This window comes from Rhinolophus sinicus, linkage group LG06 (genome assembly GCF_036562045.2).
Source record: "Rhinolophus sinicus isolate RSC01 linkage group LG06, ASM3656204v1, whole genome shotgun sequence".
NCBI lineage: Eukaryota > Metazoa > Chordata > Mammalia > Chiroptera > Rhinolophidae > Rhinolophus > Rhinolophus sinicus.
In genome coordinates, this window is record NC_133756.1 from 27640741 (window position 1) to 27668594 (window position 27854).

General features: G+C 39.8%; 1 protein-coding gene across 16 annotated transcripts in view; it reads left to right on the forward strand.

Annotated features, from left to right (window-relative positions):
- Window positions 1-27854, forward strand: part of FGGY (FGGY carbohydrate kinase domain containing) — a 378919-nt gene that overhangs the window by 126442 nt on the left and 224623 nt on the right. For all 16 annotated transcript variants that reach the window (XM_074334784.1, XM_074334788.1, XM_074334791.1 and 13 more), the window contains one exon: window positions 22929-23044. In XM_074334784.1, the coding sequence (XP_074190885.1) occupies window positions 22929-23044 (116 nt within the window). The remainder of the gene's footprint in view (window positions 1-22928; window positions 23045-27854) is intronic.

Below are 27854 nucleotides of genomic sequence, written 5' to 3' on the forward strand. Positions count from 1 at the left end.
TCAGGCCTCAGCTCCAGTGTCATCTCCTCAGAGGTCTCTCTGTCCACCCCGTCCTAAGGTGGCCTCGTAGCTTACTCTTATCCTCCCCAGCACATTGTGTGCTTGCCTGGCGCCCCGACTACAATGTAAGCTCCAAGAGTGCAAGGACCTGTCTTGTTCCCTGATGCATCTCATTGTCTGACACAGTGGCCAGAACAAAGTAGACACAATAAAGAGACATTTGTTGGGGTGGCCGGTTAGCTCAGGTGGTTATAGAGTGTGGGGCTGATAACACCAAGGTTGCCAGTTCAACCCCTGCATGCGTCACTGTGAGTTGCACCTTCTTTAAAAAAAAAAAAAAAGAAAAAGAAAGAAAAATTTGAAAAAGAGACATTTGTTGACTGAATGAGGCCTCACATGAGGAGAATAACTTTACCTAGCAATTGTGACTCACCTAATACCACATAGGTAACAAGTGGCTCCGTCAGCATTTGAACTGATTATGACAGCACTTTGCTTGAAACCCATCATTGCTTCCGTGCTGCTCTCAGGTTAGAGATCCCAGCACGTCACATAGGCTGTAAACCTTCAGGCCCAACCCCTGTAGCTCGTCTGGCCTCGTCTCCCATAGTTTTGTGCACCCACTGCCCTGCTGGCTTAGCTACACTGACTTCACTGCCCCTCAATCCACATTCTGGTCGTCCCGGCCCTTTCTCATGTTCTCTGCCCACAGCCTTCATATTCCTTCAAGTTTCAACTTACGCACTCCTTCGCCAGAATTCTTTTCCCAAGCCTTTGGACTAGATTAGATCCCCCTCAAGTTCCCTTCATTGCATTTATCACAATTGTCATTATATAGTTATTTTTGTGATTTACTATCTTAATTTCTGGCTCTTCCGTCTCTGCCCCCAAGTATGGCAGCCTGTCCATCTTAACTCTGTGTGCCCAGGATCTACTGCTGGGCCTATTTGGTGACAAGTGCTAAATAAATAGTTTTCAAGGACATGAGTTAATGGATGAAAGAGGAGTGAGTGAATGAAGAGTTCCTGAATCGACTTCATCCCACCGCTCTTCTCGGGGGAATTTCACTAGCATAACATTTCCCCGCATAGGCAGGCATGTGTTCTTGGTAGACGTCTGCCTTTATCTGGTCAATGAGAGAAGTTGAACAACAGGGTGAGAAGACTTGGCATGTGTCTTTTCACAACACAGGAAAGGAACGAACTTCGGCTTTTACTGCTACACCTGAGACTAAAACTAGCTGTCTCTACAAGCCAGACACTAGCTAAACAACTTGCCTGCACCTTCTAGACTGGCCCATTCTCAGTCATGGTAAGATCCAGAGAGAGCTTACTAGATCATCTTCAGGTCTTCTGTACCTTATTACAGCCTAAGGAAGGCACGGTAATCCTTGCTTTTTTAGCTAAGAAAAGTATTTGAGACGTAGAACTTCATTGGTTTCTAATCCCACTAACATAACTACCTCATGTATGCAGCTCTCACTAGATACACATTTCTAGGGACTTAGAAAATGTTATGCAGCTGATACTTGTTGAAGAGGCTCTGGAAGAGAAATCATGGTTGCTAGTATTAGCAAATAATACTGGCTATGCAACTTTGATTCAATTCCTTAGTTTAATTCTGTTTCTTCTTACCAGGACTGTTGGGAGGCAAAAATCAGATGTCTCAGAAGTACCTAACTGGGTGCTGGGCTCAGAGCTGACACCATTCATTCCTTTGATCCTGGTGGCTGTGCCCCTGGATGGGACACGGTCCTGTCCCTCCGCCCTCTTCACTGTACAATGCTTGTTTATCCTGTAGGTCTCCACTTAGAAGTCACTTCCCCAAGGAGTCTATCCCTGACCCCTCAGAGTAAATTCGGCCCCTCTTATTATATGATTTCATGGTACCCTGCACTTTTTTCACTTTACACAATTGTAAGTATGTAATTATATGTTAAATGCTGGCGTCCCCTCCTCTCTCCTGAATTCAGGATGGTAGATAGTGTATGTATCTTATTTCCTTCTGTGACTGGAACAGAATAGACATTCAGGTTCACTGTCGCTGAGGTCCACATTAGTGACCTCCGTGTCCTTAAATCCTCTTTTATTTGTTTTTCCTTTTTATTGGGGGAAATTTCAGAGGTGTACAGCAGTAAAGGGAAGAGCATAATGAAACTTCATGTGCCCATTACATGTAGTGGCTGAGAACACATCAGCCCTGCGTTCTGCTTCCTCAGCGATGGGTCTGGTGACTGCTTTGGGGGAAATGTTAGAGGAATAAATACACTGATGTCATAAATGTGTCCCCATGTGGCTCACTCTGGAGATGATGTCCACGTACATATATATGTACACGTCAGTAATTGTGCTAATGGACCGGTACGAGGGGAGACATTTAATTTAAAATGTTCTGGTTTGGAGTTTTTACATACATGCCACAGTAAACATGACTATGTCAGACTCGTTCTCAGTCTAGAGTGGCGTTATGCCCCCCGGGAACTAACTCTTGACTGGAGGGAATCTGAGCCAATTTGTAGGCTGACAAGGGAACTGCATTATGATACAGCATCTACCCTTCCCACAATCAGTCAGGGAGATGACTTGGGGGTTTCAGAAGAGACTGTTTAATGTGGAGATTTTCTATAAGGTTTGATGGGCAGATTTCCGGAAAAGTCTGAAGTGTCTGTGTGTGTGTGTGTGTGTGTGTGTGTGTGTGTGTGTGAATGTTTAAAATGTAGCAAGTTGAAGAAATACAAGTGCTCCTGATAATGGGGATTGTTTATTGAGGGCCTGTGTGGGTCAGTTGCTGTGCTAGAAAGTCCTTTACAGTATATCTGTTCCTCACAAGAAGGGTTTAAGTTCGATGTCTTTACCCTCTTGTAGGGAAATGGAGCGGGTCAGACAGTTGCCCAAGCCTAATCACATAGGAAGTGGCAAAGCTGGGATTTAAATCTAGACCTGCCCATTTTCAAAGCCTTTGCACTTTCCATAATACTGCGTAGCTTCCTAAAACCTCCTTTTTATTTCCTTGAGAGATAAATACCACTTGGGAACTTACTTTCTCCTTCATTTCACCATGCAACCCAAAATGCTTTCTAAATTCTGCAGAAGTAGCCAGCTCTAAGATTTAGGCATATCATAGATTTTTAAAAATGGCTGACGTTGGTGTTTCTCTTATTCTGGTTTGGAAAACTTTTTTCAGAGTCAGATATCTATTGTGACAACTTTTCAAAATCCTACTGAAAGTGCCAAGTCCATCCCATTAGCTGTCCTTCCACTAGGCAATCAAATCCATATTGGTTCCTTCTGGATGCATTTCCAGGGATGGCAAGCCAAGGGTTTTGCATGTGTTTGGCAGCTATCAGTTAATTGCCTAAATTGTAACTTTTTAATATTAGGAATTATTTTAGAAAATAATATAATAATAAATTTGGTCTGATTTATTCCAGTTGAGGGGAGAAATAATTAGGAACTGAATTTATTTTGACTCAAGGATAATAAATATGAGGTGTGATCCAAAATATAATGAATGTTTAAATTAAAAAAAAATTATTATAGTAAAAGACACATTGCCATTAATCCCTCTCAGAATACTCCCCTTTACTTTGAACACACCTATCCCATTGTTCTTACCACTTTCGGAAGCAGTTCTGGAAGTCCTCCTTTGTGAGTGTCTTTAGTTGTGCTGTCATGGCTGCCTCGATGTCCTGAAATGATTCAACATGTTTACCTTTCATGGTCATTTTGACTTTGGGGAAGAGCCAGAAGTCATGCAGTGCCAGATCCGATGAATAAGGTGGATGAGGACACACCATAATATTTTTATTTGACAGAAATTGCCATATCAGAAGCGATGTGTGATATGGAGCCTTTCCATTGGGATCACAAAATACGGTGAATGCTCGTATCTGTTGCTTCACTCACATTTAGAGATTTACATACTGAATCATATACGTGGCCCCAGAAACTTTCACATTTTCTTTCTTATTACCTCCCACCATCTGTCTTTGCTCAGATTAAATGAGGCCAGTCCCTATTCCCAGGCATATTCATACTTCTCTGTCTGTTTATAATGTTTATCACATTTACCATCTTACAAATTTTTAATACCTATGTCATAATCGACTTCTTCCTCAAAGTTTTCGTAGTCCTTGATAGCCCAAGTATACGTATTGTCTTTCTATTCTTTGTTACTGCATAGCTCATATGTCTTCAATGCTATGTATTATATCTCATTTACATCATAGTAATTTATGGAGCATTTTCTCTTCTCCAGTGGACTGAGAGGACTGGAATTCTTGTTTTATTTCCATGCTCCTGACACCTTGCACAGAATTGGCACTTCATAGCCACTCAATATATTTTATTAAATTGAAATTTAAAAGGAAACTTGTATGCTTTTATTTAAATAAGACCATAAATTAGTCTTCATGAATTTGAAGTTCTCAGAAATGTTATTCATCAGTGTTCTTTTGTTGAGATCGAAGAGGTTGTCTGTGTAGTAAGTGAAATGAATCACAGAATCTTTGAACCAGCATAATAACAACAATAATGATAAAAAACACAAGAAATCATCTGTGTAGTCCATTCGCTAGACAGTTCCCTAGCCACCTGAAACTGATGGGGTTCTGCTTTCTTAAAGATCCCTTTAAAGAAGATTCTCGTCTTCTCAGACCAACTCATCCTCATCCAGCCCGTGAGTTAGGCAGTTTTCCCTTAGTTAATCTGAATCCTTTCTTACTGAAATTTATGCTCATTGCCTTCATATAAATGAAAAACAGCTGCTTTCAACTGAAAATATTTTCCTTCCTAAAGATGGTTATTCCATCCTTCCATAGCCTTCTCTTTCCCTGGTGTAATTCTTCCGTCCATCTGACATTTTTTTTTGGTTCTCCATTTCCAAACCATCGAATGCTACTTTCTTAATTTATTTGTCTTTTGCCTAAATAAAAAACTTGGGCTAGGTATGATTAGTAGGTGATTGCTGATTTCAGGTGTACTTAGAAATATGTCTCACATAATTAAGATCACTTGATCCGGCCAGTTTGGTGGGTGACTGAAATACTTTGACCTCAAGTGATATATAGTGGTATCTTTTTAAGCCTGCCATCAACCATTCCCATCTCAGTTTCTCCAGTTGCTTAATTTATAAGACATGATTTATTTGTCATAAACTTCTTTGCAAGGTTCAAAAGAAACAGAAATGATACACAAGGGAAATAGAGGAAATTTAGGCCATGGATTCTTTTTGTTTCAGGTCTGGTTTATAAATAAGGCCTTTCTCAATTAGAAAAACACATGATAATTTTAAAGGAGCCGAAAAAAAAGAACATGGTACACTCTAAGTGCACTTTTAATATTTTTCATGGTTTCCCAGTTAAGAAACTCCACAAGCTCCTTCATCCTAGTTATTAGAAAGGATGGCAGGTAGGCAATTTCCTTCCCTTATTGACTTTAGCAAGGATGTGGATTTACACTTGAGCAGAAGCCTCTGGTCCCTTTTGTTTGTTGATTGATTTGCTTTTAATATGAATTAATTTACAAACTCACCATAAGGACTGATTTGCAGTGATAAAGCTCCAGTTCAACAATCAAACGTGGCTTCCTATGCCAGAATAAAATGGGTATGTATGTACGTCGTGGCAACTTAAAGAAGACATCAGGGATAGGCATTGAGTCAACAAACATTTCTTAAATGTCTTTATGCGTCAATCTTACTAGCAAGTCAGGGATGCAGAATGTACATCTCTACAGTGGGAGAGAAAAAGACAATTAGCAGGCAATCCTAGTGCTGTGGGTGCTGTGATGGGGAGCAGGGGAAGCACGGTGAAGGGATAAACAGTGCACCTTGGACGAATTCCCAAAGGAGCTCACATCTGAAGGTGGTTACGATTTACCAGGGGTAAGTATGGTAAAGGTGTTCAGGCGAAGGGAACCGCATGACCAAGCACAGACGTGAGTGGGAGCATGACCCATTCAGGAGCTGCAGTTTGTTTCAGCCAGAGAAGAGTCGAATGACGGATAATTCAATACTCCTCACCCTAGGTTCCCTAGGATGCAAATCTGAGACATGGTTTTCATTCTTCTCTGGTATTTTATAGAGGTTCCTAGAACCTCCATGGAGATGTTCTCTCTACCTTTCTGTGGCCCCTAGAGCTTCTTCTTTATGTGTGTATTAAATCCCTTCTTACATTGTTTTGTTGTTGTTTTGTTTTTGCATTTCCCCCCGTATGTTCATCTTCCCTTCTACCCTCTGAGCTACTAAAAGGAGAAGACCTAGGACTCATCTCTATGCCTCTGCAGTGCCATGGTCAGTGCTGGCAAAACTAAGTTTGGAAATTAATGACTCACTCCATGAATAGATGGAGTAGTCTCGGAGGCTTTGCAGAGGGAGCACAGTCTGGGCCCAGTACTGGTGTGCAAGTTCCAGATGTGAGCTAAGTATTTGGGTTTTAACTTAATTTTCGGTTGAGTTGAGCAAGGCTGAGCTGGGTTGCTTCTGTCATTATTTCATTCAGTTCAGATAATGGTTGTCCAGTTAGAGCTGAAAACCCATGGGATTCCTCTGTCGTGTTCTTAGCACTGTCTCAAAGCAAGTTTTCATTTGAATACTTCTCTTTCAATAGCATTTTCTTTTTCAGGGTCGGTATGAGATGATGATGCTAATGGTGAAAACACTGGGAACAAAAAGAGCTGCCTTTTATTGGGCATGGGCTGTGTAGCAGGCACTGTGTTACGTGCCTGATGTGAATGAACTCACTCAGTGAGTTTCTGAGATAAGTCCTTCTATTACGCTCCTTAACAGACGAGAAAATGAAGTGCGGGGAGGTTATCGCCTCACTAGTGAATGATGGCCTCACCGTGTCTGATCCAGGACCTGTACTCTGCCTGTGCTTAGCAAAGCCTTTCTCATAGCAGCAGTGAAATCAGAAAATGGGAGGAGTCCTCAGCAGGTCAGCTCTTCCATCTCCCAGCCGGAGGCAGGTTCATGCTTGCACTGAGTGCCTTGGTGCCTGCACTCTGCCTGAAGCATCTCCACAACCTCTATCCACCTGGTGAAGTCCCCCTCATGTGGCAGGAGTCACAGTGCAAACTGTTCCTCCAGGGGGAGCTTTCTTAATATCCCCAGGAGAGAGTTGACCTCTTCCTCGGTAGTTCCTCTTAACTACCTTAAATGTCACCTGTGAAATCCCCATGTCATGCACAGGTATGTTTCTAGAGGCAGTGTGTATAGTCGTTAAGGACATAGGTTCTGAAGCTAGCTGCTAGCTGTTTGGGTTCAAATGCTGGATCTGTCCTTGTTAGCTAGGTGATCTTTGGGTGCTCTGCTCCCCTGGGAGACTAATTCCGTGTTTCCCCAAAAATAAGACCTAGCTGAACAATCAGTTCTAATGCGTCTTTTGGAGCAAAAGTTAAATAAGACCCGATCTTATTTTACTATAATATAAGACCGGGTATAATATAATATAATATAATATAATATAATATAATATAATACCAGGTCTTATATTACTTTTGGCTCCAAAAGATGCATTAGAGCTGATTGTCTGGCTAGGTCTTATTTTCGGGGAAATGGGGTAATTTCTTGAGGCCAGACAGATGACATTTGCTATGAATGACTTAAATGGTTAAGTCACAAAATTGCCATGTTCTTGACATTAATTGCAAGTCTGACCGTGTCCTTCTGAAGAGGTGATGTACTGTTTCTGTCACTTTCTGGATCTTAATTTTTGAAGGACATTGAGGTCAGGTTTGTAGTTGTTTTCAGTAGACAATATTTTTTTAGAGCAGATTTAGGTTTATAGCAAAATTGAGAGCGAGGTATTTCCCATATGTCCTCTGCCTGCACACAGAGTGGTGCGTATGTCACAATTGATGAACCTACACTGTGACATCATCATCACCCAAAGTCCAGTTTACATTACAGTTCACTATTGATGTTGTGCATTCTGTGGGTTTGGGCAAATGTGTGACATGTATCCACCATTATAGTTTCATACAGAGTAGTTTCACTGCCTAAAAATCCTCTGTGTTCTGTCTGTTCGTCTCTTTAGAACCTAGTTTTAAGGCTGTTTCTGTTTCTTTTTTTTTTTCCTATTTCCTTTCATTCCTTTTTTTAGAGACAGGATATCTTGAGAGTTATGAAGACTTCAGATCTGTGCTTGCAGTTTACCAACTCTTAATGTTTTCTCCTTTTTGCCTTATTTGAAGTGTTAACCTGTCTCTCTCCCCTTTGTGCCAGAGGGATACTGCTTTGTGTTAAGCCTCTCAGCACTGAGAACTAAGTAAGTCAGCTCCTTGTTTGCTGGAAGAGCTGACATCATAGCTGAGAAGGACACCAACACCACATCACCATGGTGACTTCCACGTATCATTGTGGACATTGGGCATTATGGACATTATGGACATGGGCATAGTGATACCCTCAGTCACCTGGAGCACAGAGCCCTGCCAAAGGGAGAACGGGGTGAGGGAAACAATTTTCCTAACACTTTTGCGTTTTGCACCATGAGAAAAGAGTGGCACCATTTCTAGAGACCAAACCGAAACTGGTATGGTAAGAGAACTAGAACCGTAAGATCTGCTAAATATTCTCAGGGGTTATAAGTATCAAGTGACTGCAGATGGTATCACCGGGCAAAATCAAGCACAGCAGTTTGGGTGTTTAGTGTGGGGCAAATCACTATGCCTTCAATACCTCTTAGAGTTGTCAACGTCTCATGAAAGATAAAGGTAAAGAATATTTGTTGAGTGCTTACGGTATGCTAATAGGTTCTGTGTGAAACTATAGTGTAAGGTAATTGTTATTAGGAGAATATGTAAGTATAATCCTAGCTGATTAAGGAAAGATTGGTTTTATAATTTGTTCATGCATTTATTTATATTGAAGAGTATTTTGAAGTTAAGGTGATGTTTGCTGGATGTTCCAGAAGCCAATTAATCATAAAGTGGCCTTATAACCAAACAGAATTGGAATGCACTAGGCCAGTTGGCAGGAGCTATTTGTATTTGCCCCCTTTCTCAACCTTTGCCAGGAATCTTACATTATCTCCTCAAGGCAGAGCATCCATGAATGACCATGTATTAATATAATTCTATTTTCCTTGCTTCCCTCCTCTCCAACTAGGTGCTTTAGAATAGCTTTGCTCTTTTTCATGTATTTCTTGTCTGTAGCATTAGAGACCAGGCTTACTGCTATGTGCACTTTAGATAACTTTGGACCGACCAGGCCTGCACTCAACTTGACAAATGGCAAGTTTTGGATGCCATTAGGACTGAAGAATGTTGGAAGATAAGAATTGTATAGACACCACTGTCTGTCATTGTGATATACAATGTGTTATCCTCTAATAGGATAGGCCAAAATCGGTTGACCCTGGAAGAGATATTTTAATAATGGAGCTTTCAAAATGTTTGGGAAGGGTCCCCTTTCTGACTTAGCCTGGGATAGGTGCCTACGTCCTTAGTCTCTTCTAAGTTATATTGGGACATAGATATATGGTTGGGAATAGGTCTTGTTATCAGTAACCTCATATACTTACTAGAGTAGACCTTATGGAGGAAGCCAGCACCAGGGTGTGAAGCCAAGGGGTTTGGAAAAACTAGAAGCTGGGCCACTGGTGATTTTTAGATGGCTAGAGTCAGAATAAGCCTGAAATCATTGAGTCAGAAACCGTACATTCCTAAAACGGAAAAGGAGCTAGAGCAAAGGCAGAGGGAAACTAGAGGCGAGGATGGAAGGGGCAAGACCTGAGGATGCCCCCATCAAAAGGCAGCCCCATTGTAATGGCCTTTAGCCACAAGGCGTTCTGTTGAAAACCGAAGGAGGAGACAGATGCTCAGCGGGAACCCTTAGTGGAAGAATCGAAAGCGGGGTATACATGTTTGTTTCTCTTCATGTCCTTTGGTACCACGAGCTCTAGGAACACCCTGTGATTCTTCTTCATTATACTTAACCTTCCTAGGGTAAGAAATTTGAGGGAGCCCCTCATGAATTTCTCTCTTCTGTTAGACCCCAAGTTCCACGAAGGAAGAGACAGTGTGTACTTGGTACATAATCAGAGCTCACTACATGTTCGTTGAGTGAATGAGTGAGGGAGTGAAAGGTTCTTTTGTTTATTTCCTCATTTGGGGAAGACACTCAGCTCTTGAGGCTGAGGTGAAGGGCCCCTCACTGAGATGTACGTCGCTCTATGCTGTCTCCCGCTTCTAGCTCTTTGCACATGTGGTTCTCTCTACCTGCAAAATTCTTCCCTCTTCCCACTGACCCTTGCCTCTGCTTCTGCCTCTTCTGTTCCTGCCTGTTTCTCCCCTCTCATGCAGAGTAACCATCCATCTAACTGACAGATTCTTTCTTTAGCCATCATAATGCCTTCAGTGTGGTTACTGTGAATTTTGAACGTCCAGGAACCCATTTTGTCTTTTTATGATAATTTGCGTGTTTCTACTCTTATTTGTTATGGGTTGACTTTACAGCCGAACTCTCAGAAACAGGCTTCACCTTCCCACCTTGAGGGAGTGTCTCATTGTGGTCCCTGTGTCCTGGCCCATGATATGCATCTCCCGAACACCTTAACTTTTACTAGAACATCTGCGCAGGAAACCTAAGGCAGCTACTTAGTTCCCTAGGGCTCTGTGTTTCATGAGCTCTTCATCTGTTTTTATTCTAATTTTTCCTTTATTAAGAAAAGAAGTTAACAGACACTACAAACACAGAGAAACCAAATATCTCAAATTTGTTACACTCTGTCTCATGTGCTAATTGGCCTTTGCAATGGTTTGTTAATATCTTTTCATGAATGGGCCTGAATAAGCATGTGTAGACTTTTAAGTGATCAGACCACGGTTTGAACTTCTGCCTTGCTCCTTCCAATGGTGTGACCTTAAATGAGTTACCCAAGCTCTCTGAGCCTCAGTGTTCATCTCTATCAAATGGGGATGCTGATAGTATCCTTTCCAGTTTGTTGTGGGAACAGTTGCTATAACCTGCATAATTGTACTAGGCTTAGTGCCTGGTGTATTATAGGGGCTCCCTTTTTCTTTGTTTTCCTCCCTTGTCTCAGACTGCCTCTAATTGTTATCATCCTTATTTTTTAGGAGATAAATACAAATCCATGAGTCCAAGGGCTTCACCAAGATCTTGGAATGTTTGGGTGGCGACTTTAGGATCTTTTGTTTTCTGATTCTTAGATCTCTTTCTCTTGGGGGCATGGGAAAACTCCCTGAACCTGATTATTTATTCAGTTCTTTCATGCTCCCCATGTTGTCATGGCCACGTTCGAACCATGTTATCGGCAAGTCTAACTGAAAAGGCAATTTAGTATTGCCCTGCGCTGCATCATTGCATACATTATTTCGGTCTGTCATGGACCTGTCAGCGAGTCTTGATGAAGTACAGAGCCAATGGTAACTAGCCTGAAATCTGACAGCTCTTTCACAGAAGCAGCTCTGATTGGTGCAGTGGTATTTCTTCAGAAATAAGACCTACTTGGTTTCTTTGTTGATACAATTAGCATCCAGCCCAAGCCATATCTCCCCAGGAGCTGTATCTTCAGTGCTGGTAATTCAGTCTGTTGTATGGCTTGGAAAAACAGAGCCATCATAAGCCTGGGTTGCACTGAAGGCTGCAGCCAGGAATATCTTGGTAATTTATCCCCACTCTGAGCTCTAATTATTTTGTTATTCACTAGCTTGTTCGATTGAGACTCTCCAGGTTCTGCCTTCCCCAAGCAGAGAACAAAAGATTTCTCCTGAAAGTGGGAGCCTGGCAGTGTCAATACAGTGAACTGCATATAAATAATGCAGCAGTGCCGACTGCATTTTTGTAAAATCTTGTTGGAGAAATACATGATAATGATCAGGCCTCTGGAGCTCAGCAGGCGTGTGCTTTTGATGTGTGCCTTGCTCTGGGTAAAAGCAGCAAAGTCAAAAGTTCTCCTTGTTCTTGCTAAGGCTGCTTTATGGTCTTAGGCGTATGGCTGGATGGTGGGGACACTTTCTCTGTGTTTCTCCCAGACTTTGGAGGCGCCTACTGCTTAGAAAAACTTATATGTACATAGTGGACCCACAGTAAATATTTTCTGAATTAATGTGTTTGTGTAACATGATGGTGACAATTATAGCAGGTACCGTTGTTGATGATCAAGTGGGTTTTTCTTAGAGTCTGTCATTTTAATCCTTCTAAGACTGAAGTGATCTGGCTGTCCTGTTCTTTCTGTACCCTCAGCCCTCATATGTAGCCTTAGATCTTTTCTTTTGTCTCATCAGCTTCCCCAAAGACAAATCTTCAGGGTATAAACCTGTCTGCCAGAGCTCTGGGAGCTGAGTTGAGGGAGAGATCTTTAGGACTGACTTGCAAAAACGCAGGTCCTTACTGTCTCTCTCTGTGCTCGTCAAGATGTCCCTCCCTGCCCTTAGTTGGGTCTTGTACCCCACTCTGCCCGAGGGTAAACCTTAGCTTTCTGCCAGGGTACGGGAGAGGTGGTACCCTGATTGCTCATAATGATGGCTCATGAAGGTCTAATTACTTCCCACTCAGCTTTCAACCAGGCTGCTGTTGTTAGCCCTGCTTTTATTCCCACTTTCAGAAACACCTGTGTCTCTGCAGGGTAAGCCTTGGGCTTCTGGGTTTTCCCCACTGCTACTTAGGTTTTATCTTTCCAAGTCTACCTAGAGAGTTACTATTCATCCGTGTTCTCTGGTTTGCAAATTTCTATTGCTGTCATCTTCTATCCTATTTTCTTCGTCATTGTGGGTTTTTGCCTTTTTGAAATATTCTATACTGCCATTTTTGGGAATTTGTAAAGGGAGCAGAGGTCAACATGTGCAGTTGATCTGGCATCTTTCACTGGAAGTCTGTCTTTGTTTTTGCATGTTTCAAAAAAGGAAAGAAGATGTTAGAGATTTGGCATGTTTTTGTGTCTGGGGAAGTGGGTGATGGGAAGTAGGTGAGGTAGACAGAATTTATTTTCAAAAATCTGTGTTTGTTCTATTGAGGTGGATGGTCTGTGCAGGGAACCCAGTGTTCTGCTGCCCTTGACCATTCCAGGAATCTAATTTGTGTCTCCTCCAGGGCCTGCATGGAGAGCAATCTCTAAAGATCAATTAAAAATTATTTAGGTACCTGAAAACTTCTTTCTGTAACTGACATCCTAGGGTTCTCATTCATTTACTCCATAAACGTGCACTGAGCGCTCAAAATTTGCCCGAGCGGCACTCTGCTTGGTGCTGGGGAATGACACGAATGAGACAGGTACCGTCCCTGCTCTGGGATGTCATGACCAGGCCTGATACACTGAAATTCCCAGAAGGCCCGATGGAGTATCAGGAAATGAAACATATAAGATAATATTCTTTTATGATGAAGTAGATCCTTCAGTGCCTCCTGGCCTTACCCACTCATACACACTCTTGCCTAAAACAGTATAAAATCGAGCATGCCCACAGTTCTGGACTCCTTTACAGAGAACCTTTAATCCATATGGGCCACTGAGACCACTGAATTTCAGGCAAACTTTTATAAAAGACAAGGGTAACTTTAGGTGGTCACATCCTTCATGATATCATCATGAATGCTTGATTTTACGTAGTTTTTTCAATGTTTGTTTGTTAGTTCTGCACTAAAACAAAACAAAAAAGAAACAATTTTAGTTGAGTTCAAGTTGCCATTCTAAATAATTATGATTTCTTCTTTAACACATGAATGTGCTTGGTGAATTGACCCTGTTATCATTGTGTAATGTACCTCTCTGTACCTGGTAATTCTCTTGTTCTGAAGTCTACTTTGTCTGATACTCATATAGCCACTTCTACTTTTTTATTAGTAGTATTTACATAGAACCTCTTTTAACATCCTTTTATTCTTTAACCTGACTTGTGTCTGTATATTTAGAGTAAGTTTCTTGTGGAGAACACACAGTTGGATTTGATTTTTCATTTTCATCCAGTCTGATGATTTCTGCCATTACTTTGGGGTTTTTAGGCCATTTACATTTAATGATTGGGTTTTAATTGGCCATTTTGCTGTCTGTTTTTTATTTGTTCTATGTATTCTATGCAGTTTTTCCTTTGTCCAGCCTTCTTCCAGATTACAGAAATATTTTTAGTATTCCATTTTATCTCCAAAATTGGTTTATTAATTTTATTTCTTTTTTACTGGTTTCTCTAGGATTTATAATATGTATCTTTAACTTACCAGTTTACCTTCAAATAATTAAAGAAATTTGAAAATGAAAGAAGTATGTCATTTATATTTACTACCATATTTACTGATTCTGATACTCTTCATTCCTTTGTATAGATTCACAATTCCACATAGTATCATTTTCCTCCTCCTTGAAGAATTTCCTTTAACATTTTTTGCAATGCAGGTTTATTAGAAATGAATTCTCTCAGCTTATGTTTGTTTGAAAAAGTCTGTATCTCTCATTAATTGTTTAAAGATCTTTTTGCTGAGTATAGAATTCTAGATTGGTTTTTTCCCTTTAAAATTTTTACTTTGGATATGTCATTCCATTTTCTTCTGCACTGTTTTTGATGAGAAGTCTGTAAAATTTTTGTCTTTATTCCTCTATAAGGTGTCTTTTTCCTCTGCTTTTAAGATTTTCTGTTTTTAGATGAAATACTGCCATTTGCCACCACACAGGTGGATCTTGAGATTATTATACTAAGTGAAATAAGTCAGACAGAAAAAGTTGATAGCCATATGATTTCACTCATATGTGGATATAATACTGAAAGCAACAAACAAACAAGACAAATAAACATACAAAAACTCACAGACACAGACAACAGTTTAGTTGTTCCCAGAGGGTAAGGGGAGAGAGGGGTACAAGAAAGTGAAGGGGATCAAATATATGGTGATGGAAGGAGAACTGACTCTGGGTGGTGAACACACAATGCAATATATAGATGATGTATTACAGAATTGTACACTTGAAACCTATATAATTTTATTAACCATTGCCACCCCAATAAATTAAAAATATTTTCATATAAAAAAAGATGTAGTTTTTTTGCACTGAGTGTATTTTGTTTTTGTTTTTGTTTTTCACTCTCTGTGTTTATCCTGCTTTGGTTTCATTGAGTTTCGCTTTGTATGTTGATAGCTTTTATGAACTTGATAAAAAATAAAATTGGCTACAGTTCCTTTAAATATTTTTGATTGGATGCTGACATTGTCAATTTTATGTTGTTGGGTGCCTGGATTTTTTTTTTCTTCCTCTTAAGATTGTTGAGCAACTTTTTCTGATAGGTGATAATATACTTTTGGCTTAGTTTTATCCTTTGGAATCTTTTTAAAAAACTTTGATAGAGCAGGGTTAGAGTTGACTTTACACAAGAAAATTTCAGTCACACTTCCAAGGTATATGTCTTTTAGGGTCTCTACTGAATGTCCCGCGTCATCAATGAGGATGTTCCACTCTAATTTTAGTAGCTCCAGTGATCCTCAGCTCTGTGCAAACTCAGAGAACTGTTCAGCTCACAGCTTTCCAGTCACTCGTCACCAGACCTCATGGAGTGTCAGTGTACATATCTGCATGTTTGTATTCACCAAAGAAGGAGCAGGACTCTGGGGCAGATTTCCGGGGCTCTCTTTCTGCATAGCTACTACCCCCTCTTTGGAAGTCTGTGCCACCACAGCTTCTAGCCACCTCAAATTCCCTGAATTCTGATCTCGGTCTCCTCAACTTAGCGAAGCTGCTGTGTTTTCCTTGGCATCCCGCCCGTGCTTCTAGGCAGAAAGCCAGAGTGAGCCTGAGGCTCACCTCATTTGTTTCCTTCTCTCAGGCATCACAGTCCTGCACTGCTTGTTGTTCAAGGACTGAAAACAGTTGAGCATATATTTTTCTTCTAATTTTCTAGTTGTTTAAGGCAAAGGTGTAAAGTCCATTCTCTGTTACTCCATCGTGGTTAGAAGCAGAAGCTTCTGTTATTTCTACTTCAGTTAAGAGTTTCTATCTTGCTGTGGCATTTAACTTCATCGGATACTTTTTATTCTTCAATATGAATTGATCCTTTTTCTTTCCTTTCATAAAATACTGTGGTAAAATACACTCATAGATCTTCTATTATTGAAACATTTTTGAATGTTGTTCATGCTGTATTTTTTTTCACATTTTTATATTAAATTTGGTCATGTCTTGCTTAGAATTTTTGTGCCCACATTTATAATGTGAGAGTAGCCTCTGATGTTTCTTTCTTAGACTGTCTTTGCTTGGTTTTTGTAACATAGTTGTATTAGCCTTATAAATAACTTGCAAAGCATTCCTTGTTCTTCAAGACTCTGAAGTACTTGGGAGTACTCTGTTCCTTGAACATTTGTTAGAACTTCTAGTATAACCATCTGGGCTTGACGTTTTATTTGAGAGATGATTTTTACTACTGACAATTTCTTTAACAGTAATAAATTTATTAAGGTTTCCTATGTTTTCTTGAGTCAATTTTGACAAGTTCTGTTTTTCTAATAAACTATTTACCTAATTTTTCAAATTTACTAACATAATGTTCATGTAATCCTTATGTTTTTCTATTAATGTCTGCTTTATTTGTAGTTATATCTGCCATTTTCATTCATGATGCTTGTTGTTTTTGCCTTCTTTTTTTCTTCCTAAATTTTGCCAGAAATTTTTGTTACATAGAACGTGTTTTCATAGAACCATGCTTTGGCTCCGTTGACTTTCTGAATTTTATCTTATTTTATGTTTTTCATCTGCTTTTATCTTTACCTTTTGGATTTTTCTTTCAGTTTAATTTATTAATGTTTTTCATAATTTCCTAAGTTGGCTGCTTAAGTTATTAATTTTCAGACATCCTTCTTTTCCAATAAAAGCTGTTTTAAAACTCTAGCATACCACTTTACTCATGGAGTCTCTGCTTGTATTGTAAAATATTCTCCTTCTCTGCACCCCCCATATGAGTATATAGAATTGAGTTTGTTGATTGTATTTGAGTCCTTTAATACCTCAATAGTATTGTTTATTGTTGTTATGCCTTTTATTTACCTGTTTCTTCAAATTTTGAAAGTACAATAAAATCTCTAAATAAATTGCATCTCTTTTTAAGTGCTTTGTTTTGGGAGCTCTTGTTTTATATATTACACACTATATTGTTCAGTTCATAAAACCTAGTGAATAGAAATAGTCTTCTTGGATTTGAGCATGATATCATTATGGAAAGTTCCTCTTTGTCTTGCTAATATTTTTGATCTTCTATTCTACTTTGTCTGATATTAATATTGTAATTTTAAAAATTTTGTTTTTGTTATTTCTTTTTCAACTTAAAAAACTCGTTACATTTTTAAAAATCTGTACTGTAAACAAGGTACAGCTTAATTTTAACTACAGTGTAAGTATTATTATTGTTTAACAAGTTGTGAGATTCAGCCCATTCACATTTTTGTAATAACTGAAATAATTGATTTTATCCTCCTGCCCTATTTTTGTTTTATAATTATAGTACAGCACCCCTTTTACTTTTACTTTTTATTTTAATTGGTTTAACTTGGTTTCACTGACTTATTAATTTTCTTTTTATTCCCTTTGTACCCCTTGTTTTTTTGAGAGTTCTACTAAGCTTTTTGTTTGTTAGTGATTACCTTCTTCTTCATTAGAACCAACATTAAACTTGTGTTCTGCCTCAAATACAGGTACATTTCAAAATATTTTTCCTGTGTACCCCTTGTTCAATCTCTTAATTAACTTTATATTTTCAGTTACCGCTTGTTATTAGATTGTTTCTTCTAATATAGCGTGCCTATTGTGTTTCAAGAAAATTTAATATTAGAAATTGCTGTTTATACTATCATTATTTAGATAGAAATATGTGTGCATACACACATATATACATGTGTATATATGTACATATGTGTACACACATGCATATGTATATGTATATGGAGAGAGAGAGAGAATAAATATCAGTGTTCACCACAACTGGTTTCTCTGGTCTTTGATTTCCCCTATGCTGAAATAGTTGCTCTGAATCAATAATTTTTTGGTTATGTTCTTTCTCAAGTACTGTCCCCAGAGAACGTATGTGGGAAGTTTACTTTTGAATCCTTGCATGTGGAAAATGTTTTCCTTTTTCCCTGACAGCTGAATAATATTTTGTCTGGGTATAAGATTCTTGGGTCATTTTTCTTAATAGTCTGTACATTGTTCCACTGTCTTCTACATTCCAGAGTTGTAGATGAGAATTCCTTAGCTAGTCTGAATCTCTTGCCTTTGTAAGTAACTTATTCTTTCTGTCTGGAAACTTGTATAATTTTCTGTTTATGCTTGAAATTCAAGTATTTCCTGGATTCACTTCCTGAACTTAATGAGACTTTGAATCTGAAGTTTTAAATCTTTCTGCAGCTCAGTATGAAAAACAAGACAAAACAAAACAAAAAACCAACTAGTATTGTATTCATTGAATTATAACATCTCCTTCATCTGTTTCTTAAAATCTTTTTCTTCATTTTACTTTTCCCCTTTAAAAAAATAAAAAAAAAAATCCCTTCTGGAATTTCTGTTATTCTCATGTTAGCTGCTGGGTCTGCCCTTTAAGTGTCTTATTCCTTCCATCATTGTTTCTCTCTGTGTGTCTTTGCTGTGGGTAGTAAGTTATTTCATTCACTTGGTCTTCCAGATCATTAATTTGATTTTCAATAGTTCTTGTGATTTGTTTTGTTCTGCAGAAATTTACAGTTTAAAATTTAAAATCAGTGTTGTTAGTTCAGAAAGTCTTTCTTGTGTTCTTCTGGTTTCTCATTGCTTTCATTGTTGATGTTTTCTTCTAATTCTTTCATCTTTCTACTGCTGTGAGACCTACCACTCATAGATGTTCTAGTGATTTTCTCTCAGGTGAAAGAGTCCCCCAAATTTAGTCTTGTTTTTGTTCTGCCTACTCATTGATTTATGTTCTTTTGATGCTCATACAGGTTTTTATAGTCTTTTTGGCATTAACAAATCTGAAAGAAGTGAAAGGTACAGCAGGTGCTTCCTGAGCACTCTGGATGGCAGTGAACAGTGAGTGGCTCCTTCTGCATGAGTGGAAGCGGCGCTCCTCTATAGCTCCGGGAGGTGAACCTGTGGTTCTGCTACTGGTACCTTGCCCTTACTCACTAACAACACGAAGTCCTATACTTGCTCTCTCTTCTAGAGATTCTGGAGCACTTGTGTACTCTCTAAATTTTGCCAGTTTTGCGCTGCTTTTATACGTTCATATTACCCAAGAGTTGATTTAAAGAAACCCAAATAAAAAGGGTTCTAATAGTGTTTTATTAATCTTGGTAGAAAGTGGAGTTATCAGAGGCATCTTCAGCTTTAAAACTTCCTGCCGCCTGGGCTTAGTCATCTTCACTCCAAGAATGCTGTCTGGCCACTTATTCTGCCTTGCTCTGAGGACTGAGGCATCCCTATCCTGGCCCTTATTAGGGGCACAAATTCTACTTGGAGTAACTTAGTTATGCCATAATGTGTTGAGTTGTTTCACTATTGCTCTTTTATAAGCCACAACTAATGCTCAGTAATTTGAGGTAATAATCACTTATTTGGCTCATGGATGGCTCTTTTAGGCTGTGCTCTGCTGGATGGTTCTTCTAGTGTCAGCTGGACTCACTCAGGTCTTGGTTGCATGGGGTGTCTGATCCAGGCTGGGCTTGGTGGCCATTGCTCTGCTCCACTAATCTCTTATCCTCCTCCTGGGACCAATAGGCCATCCCAGGCATGATTTTCTCATGGTGAAGCCATAGGTTCAAGAAAGCAAGCAGAAACATGTCATGGCCTCTTGAGGCTTAGACTTGACGCTAGCAGGTAGCCTGCCTTATTCTTGTGGACAAATGCAGTCATGTGACAGAATTCAAAGTCTAGAGTCAGGAAAGGAGTGTGGGGGGTGGCAGAGGAGAGGGCACAGCACTGCAAATTACAAGGCAAAGGATGTGGACATGTGTAGGGCTGAAGACGGGGCCATGGACTCAACCTACCTCAGCTATAAAGAACAGCAATACAATATTTCCAAGTTACAATACTACCTCAAAGGAGAGAACCATGAGTTTAACTTGGAGGTATCAAGGAAACTTTTGCAGAAGAGGTGACCTTGGAACTAGACTATAAGGATGATTTGGAGTTTGTCAAGTACACAAGGATGAGAGAAAGGAGCGATAATCAGTTAAGACAGAAGGAAGGGTCAAAGTGGAGGCCTAGAAATCTGCACATCAATGGGGCATCTGAGAAGTGAAGAGTTTCCTATGTGGTTGGTTGGGTCCTTAGAAACAGTCCCTCCACACCATTCTTTCCTCCATAGCTTTGCTTTTTCCAGTGAGCTGTCAGCTTCCAGGAATATGGAAATTCAGGCATTGTGCCAGGAGGGGTTAGCCTATTATGTACTCTTCAGAAAATGCTACACAGATGGCTGTCTTTTCTGTACCTCCAAAAAATTTTTCTTGCTTGTATCAGGTGAAGGATTTAGCACATATGTATTAAGTTTCTCCGGTACTAGCACTCCTTCAGTATAGTCATGCCACTTATGGCTCATTGTGTCCTGTCATCTATGTGACATCTGAAAAAAATTCAACAATGAAAGTTTATAAATTCGTTTGCTTTCAAAATTTAGACCTCACAGAATTTCACCTCCTCTGTGGAGCCCTCCTTGATACTCCCCACCTTCTTTCTCCCACTAGATTATATCAGGTTCTCCTGTTAAAGGTTCTCATTTCTTTGTCTATTTCAGAACATTTTTGGCTATTTGTTAGTATGTGATTTTAGGTGTGATTGTTTGATCAATTTGTCTCCTCAATTCAACTGTCAGCTTCTGTGAGAGCAGAGGACCAGGTCTTTTGCATACTGTTGGCTCCCCAGGGCTCCCTAGCATATGCCAGGGTTGTAGTGACTGAATACTGAATGTTTATTGAGTGAGTTAGTGTATCTGTGTGAGTGATTGAATGAGATGTGCTTCAACTATTGGCTGGGTGAGATAGGTTTCTCTTTAAAACTGCATGAGCAACCTAGGTTATACCGTTTACCTGTGGCGATATGGACAAATCACACGCATTCTTTAGTGCTTCCATTCAGTCAGTGTTCATCGTGGTTGGATACGTGACTGAATGTAGACTAGGTGATACAGAGATTGTTAGGGCTGGTTTTACTCTGAAGGAGTTCCTGGTTTAGTGGGAGAGAGAGAGAAGTGAATGGGCAAAGACAATTACTATGGGAAATGCTAAGATAAGGTATATCCTGATTGGAACTTGGAGAAGAGGCTTTGGACTCAGCTTGTCCTCCACTGAGGCTTCGTGAAAAGGGACTATGTGAGCTGAGTGAGGAAGGTTAACTAGGAGTTAGATGTGTAACAGGGAAGAAAATTCTGGGCAGAAAGGAGCAAAGGCTCAGTCAGTGCCCAGGGAAGTGAGCAATCAAAGCCCGCTGTGGGAAACTTCAGCTCATTCAGTACTGTAGAATGGAGAAAGGAAGAGTGGGAACGGCAGGGGGAAACGAGTGCAGCATGGTCCTATCACAAAAGGCCGTTTAAGCCCTGTGAAAGATTGGACTTCTCGCTGAAGATGGTCAGGACCAATTGAAGAGTGTTAATCAGCAGCTGACAACATCAGATTTTATTTTGTGAAGTTTGCATACAGTAAGGAGGACAGATTGGAAGGCAATAGGAGCATAGGGAAGACAAATCAACAGTCAGTTACAGTGTGATAAGGGCTGTCATGGAGCATAGCTGCACGCGCGGGGAGCTCAGAAGAGAACTCCTCACCGAGCGCTGGGGACTCAGCCCAGGCTAAAGGAAGTGTTGGAGTTATCAGGGTGAAGAAGCTGGGAAGAATATTTTCAAATAGGAGTAGGACAAAGGCACAGAAATGTGCAAGAACATGATTTTTTTTTTTTTTTCCCCCAGAGTACTGCAAATGATGTTTTATTGCGGGAGTGTAGAATGCTAAGGGTGAATGGGTGAGAAATGAACCTGGAGAGGAAAACGCCTTCCAGATTTCAAGTCTTCCTCCTATTAAATGTTACTTTAGACTGGAGTCTCTCTCTCATATATATCTATATTTACATCTATATGTCTGTGTATCTACATATCTATATCTGTATCTGTGTATCTATATCTACCTATCTATATCTATTTGTCCAAAAAATGTGTACACATTTTTAAGGAAAGAAAAAACTGTATTAAAATTGTAATATTCAATATATACCGATAACAAAAGATGAACACAGGTCATGTGTATGCATTTTTTTGGCACCTCTCGTATATATTAGGTTGGTGCAAAAGTAACCGTGGTTTTAAAAGGTTAAAAATAATTGCAAAAATCACAGTCACTTCTGCACCAACCTAATACACACACACACACACACACACACACCAGACACTTTTTAAAAAACTTTTCTTATAGAGAATTCTGAACATGTACAAAACAGAGTAATATAATGGACACCATTTACCCATCACGCAACCTCACAACCACCAACCCATGGCCAATCCTGCCCCATCCATAATGCCATTGTCTTCCCCTTCTCTTATTATTTTGAAGCAAATCTCAGATAATGTATTGTTTTATACATGAATAGTTCAGTATGTATCTCTAAATAAGAAATCTTTTTTGAAATATAACCACAATTACCAATATCATACCTAAAATGTAGTAATGATGTTCAATATCATTAAATAGCTTAGTGTTGTATGTAATTTCTAATTATCTCACAAATGTCATGTAACTATAAATATAGATATAAATACAAATATTTATACGCACTGCTTGATCAGGAGCTACATAAGGAACTGAGAGGTATCTCAATCGCTATCAGGTGTAATTGGGGACTTTTCATCTAAACAGGGATGAAGAACTACCTAGTTTGGTTTATTCTCCTTCAATACAACTGTAGATATCCGGGTAGGCATTTGGCAAAACATAAAGGAAGCCTAGCTTATATTATTGGTTCTACCTCTCTCCCATTTTCTTAGGTCTCTCTGCTCCCTGGTGTGCAAATGGACATACTCAGCAGAGAAAGGATGGGACGACAGTTTCTGGAAGATGATTGGATTGGAAGACCTTGTTGCAGATAATTACAGCAAAATAGGTATAAAAAAAAAAAAAAAAGATAAATAAATCTGGAGAGTGATTATGTGTATGTGTATATGAGGATCTTGGTGTGTTTTTGTTTTTGTATGAATTGAAATACAGGAACACAGCCCTGTTTTAACAAGAGAAATAAGTTATGATGGGTAGAGCATGACTAGCAGTCCTCCTGGTGAGACTAACGGGAACTGAGTAGGGGTGCAGGCTATGAAACTGCACTGAAATACAGAATCGTAGACATTGGGCTAGACTGAGGAATTCATGTGCATGGAGCAGTGAGGGATAGCATAATCAAGAGGGTGTGTATGGATCATTTCCAGTCATTACAAGGAAAATGTTTTGCCCGTTAGGTTCAAGGAATCAGGCAAGGTCACGAACAGAGAAAAATAAATAATTAAAGAGATCAAAATAAGGAAGATCAGGAATAAAACCGAAACTGGGACATGAGCCAGTGGTTTATAACTAAGCCATAGCTTAGTCTCCGACTTTCAGTTTTAGGTGGCACTGACTAGACAGTAAAGGTGTGGGTGACTGGTAGGGATTTACCTGGTGCAAAGAATTCAGGTATTAGGTACATATAACAGTAGCTGACATTTTAATGTTTAAGATTTGCTTGTTCATTTCACAGAAAGGTATTTATTTCCTATAGCTACTACTTACAATTCCAGTAAGCTGCCATCAGGTAAGTAGTTATACCTGATTAAATAGAAATACTTCTTTATTGTTTAGTGTTTCGGCTAGGATGGTGTAACAATAAAATTAAAAAGTACAGTGGATTAAATAAGACAGAGGGTTATTTTGTGTGATAGAATAGAGATAAGTGACTATCAGGGCAGCTCTTCCGTTCTCCCAATATGGCCGCCAACTTTGGATCCAAGTTAGCTACTCCAGTTCTCATCAGTTCCCAGCCAGCGAGGGGAATGAATGAAAAGGACCAGAGGAATCCATATACATTCTTTTGGAGGGAGCATAGCATGGAAATGGGCTGTGTCATTTCTCATCACATCCCATTGACCAGCACTGTTCATAAGGCCCCACTAGCTTCCAAGGTGGCTGGGAAATTTAGTCATTGGCTGGGCAGCCATGCGTCCATCCATATGATTGGCTAAAACTTGGGAGTTTTGCTTTAAATATTGGTGCGCAGCTACTGTGTTTCCCTGAAAATAAGACCTAGCCGGACCATGAGCTCTAATGTGTCTTTTGGAGCAAAAATTAATATAAAACCCAGTCTTAGTTTAATACAATATAAGACTGGATATAATATAATATAACATAACATAATATAAAATATAATATCAGGAATAATATAATATAATACCAGGTCTTGTATTAATTTTTGCTCCAAAAGATGCATTAGAGCTGATGGTCTAGCTGGGTCTTATTTTCGGGGAAACATGGTAGTAGTATCTATTACAACTTTGGGTCACCCTTGATAACTGAGTCACATAGTAGGTTATTTCAGTTCTACCATTCTCTGGTGGAGTCCTCATCACAAACTCTGTCAGAGTTCAAGAATATAAGGATAGAAACATGAAAGATCCCCGTAGCACCTGTATTGCGGTGTTTTAGACAACATACCTTCATTTCTGTGGTCTGTTCAACTCCTAATAGGTAAATCTGGAGAAAAGAACAGAGCCAGGGTAGTCTGCAGAAAGAGCCCTTTCGGAATTTCTGTTGCTCAGTTGAAACCATCTCAGGACCTGAGCTGGTAGAGAAGTGGGGAGGAGCTTGGGACCAGGGGAAAAGAGGAAGAAGCAAAGCAGCAGTCATTAGTCACCGTCTACTTTCCAAGTCTTTTAGTAGGTGATGGATTTTCTACATTATCTTATTTCGCCTTCACAAACCTATTTGTATAGGTTTTCCTGTTTTATAGATGGGAAAACTGAGATTCAGTTCCTTGTTCACTATTAAGTTGTAGAGTCAGTATTAGAACTTTCCTACTAAAGCAGACGACATCCTTGGGATACATGAGACTGAGGGAATTGAGGTGGCTATACGGGTGACCTTCAGTGGGATGAGGCAGCATCCAATATTTAACTCCCAAGCCAACGTGAGCTAGATTGGAACAGGAGTTCATACCTGGACAGGCGTAGGGGTGTGATAAGGGATATCAGTTGATGAGTGGGTATAACTTCACAGGGTATTGATACTTTAAGTGATATGGTGGTTTTTAAAGTTCTGGCTGTTCAGATCATTAGGAGTCAGCAACCAAGGAATAGAGTCAATAATTTGTTCTGGGAAATGAGGGAGCTGGCCAGAGGATGGTGTGCCAGGACTCCTGCCAACCAGCCTGAGGTTTGGACAGTGCCTCGGGCCCAGCAGGGGAAATGGGCGGCCAAACAGGAAAGTCGTACTCAACTGAAAGCTCCTGGAGGGCAGGGACCCTATCTGCGTCATCCTTGAGTACCTTGGCAGAGATGCTGGTAAATGTCTACTGACTAAATAGATGGGTAAGAGAGACCTTTTGTGTGCTTCTGGTATCTTTCTTTATAAGGACACGAATTCAGTCAGATAAAGGCCTTACTTTTGGGACCTCATTTAACCTTAATTACCTCTTTCTAGACCCTATCTCCAAATACAGTCACACTGCATGTTAGGGCTTCAACATATGAATTTTGGGGGACACAATTTGGGCCACAGATGAGGGTGCTGGTGTGCTGGTCATTAGAGCTAAGGCAGGGCCACCAATCCTCAGTCCCCAAGTGGTGTTTTGGAGGCTCCTTGTGGGCTTCCTACCTGGATGAGGAACCATTAGGACTAAGTGTCAAGGGAGGTGCTCTTGTCCTGTAATTAAGGGGTACAGGAAAATTGGGTCAGAAACACTGAACGAGGAGTTAGGATAGTTGTAATTCTAACCCTGACAATTCTTGTCATGTGGCTGTATATCCATAGTCATGCCTGTGAAGGATATAATTAATGGCTGCTATTAAAACGAATGGTTTACTGTTTCTCAGACATGGTGCTATGCGTTATAACAATTATCTTTTTACATGTTCAGAACTATGCAATGGAGTTGTTATATTTTTATTTATCCTGTCCAGCAGCTGAAAATCAAGGTTCAGAAAGGGGAAATGTGCCTAACGAATGGTTGCACAGTTCGCAAGTGGTAGGAGCAGAATTCAGACTTGTGTTTGGGTGGTCCAAATCCTGCTCTAACCACTTTGCTATACCAACTTTCAAATAATACTCATTGTGTGCATATCATAGGTAGCAAATAAATAGTGATCCCCCTTCTCCTTCTGTGTTTTAAGCACATTTGTATGTGCTTTTATGTACCTTATTGCAGGTAATTCTCCCAACCAGTGGGAAAAGTACGTGCTGTCACCTTGTTTACAGATGAGAATCAGAGAGATAATCTAGTAAAATTCTCTAACCACATGCAGAACCAATAAATCATGTCAGGACTGAAACCTTCTCAGTGGGAGGGCCTAGAAGGAGCTAATAATTTACTGGAACACAAATTTCAACTTCAATTACTTAATTTTTCAAGTGAGTTTTAAAATGTGTATGCCCCCCCCCCCCAATTTAATTGCTTTGTCCTGAGTGTCCCCGTGGTATGCTGAACATGGCTTATTAGCGCACTTTGGTTACCTGTTTACATGTCTTGATTCCACACGAGCCTGTGTGCTCCTTCATATCCAGTCGTTCATTTATTTATCTTTGTGTTCTTGGTCTTGGCACAGGGCATGGCACATTTCACAGCTAAATTACTGTTTGACTAGTAAGTTGATAAATCAGTGACTGAGATGGCTGGTACTGGCATGTCGCGTGTTTTGCTTTTAAAGCTATAATGATATTTACTGATTTTATCCGTATCTTGGGTGACTTGGGTCCAACTTCAACTCTGATTTTCTGGTGATAGCAGGTCCTCAAATAGCGTTGTTTCTTATAAGGTTGATGAGGGGAAAAGCATCAGTTCCCACTGAAGCCACGGCCTGTGTGGAGTGTTCACATTCCCCCATGTCTACGTGGTACTCCGCTTTCCTCCCACCTCCCAAAGAGGTGCGCATGGGCGTATCTAAATTGTCCCAGTCTGAGTGAGTGTGGATGTGTGTGAGTACACCCTGCCAGGGTGAGTTCCCTCCTTGCACCCTGTGCTTCCTGGAGAGGCTTCAGGCACCTGTGACTCTGAACTGGAATAACTGGGTTAGAAATTAATCATCTTACGTGTTTTAATTAATCTTTCTTAAATGCATGCTCACATTTATTTCAGTGTTTGATATTAGAAGTGTTTTGAGTCTTTATTTGGATATTTGGTGATATTTTTGTGACCAGAAATATGCCGTAGGAACTTAATTCTTTTTTGTATTAATTAGCCTATGGGAAAATTGATTTCATTATATATCATTACATTTAAAGTTGCAGTTTCCATGAATCTATCAACAAGTGAGGACTTACCTGTATTTTAACTTTTGGGTGCTTCCCTTCCCCTTGCACAAGATTCATGTTTATTTTATTTTTTCATTTTTTTATTGAGTTATAATTGACATGCAACATTATGTTAGTTTCAGGTGTACAAAGTAATGATTCAACACTTGTGTGCACTGCAAAATGATCACTACAATAAATCTAGTCTCTATATACGTCACCATAAAAAGTTACAAAAAAATTTATTTTCTTGTGATGAGAACTTTCCATATGTACTCTCGCAGCAACCTTCAAACATGCATCACAATCCCATTGACTGTGGTCAGCAAGTTGCACATGACATCCCCAGGACCTGTTCATTTCACAACTGGAAGTCTGTACCTCCCACTCGCTTCACCCATTTCACCCCCACCCCCCACAACCAGCTCTCTGTTCTCTGTATG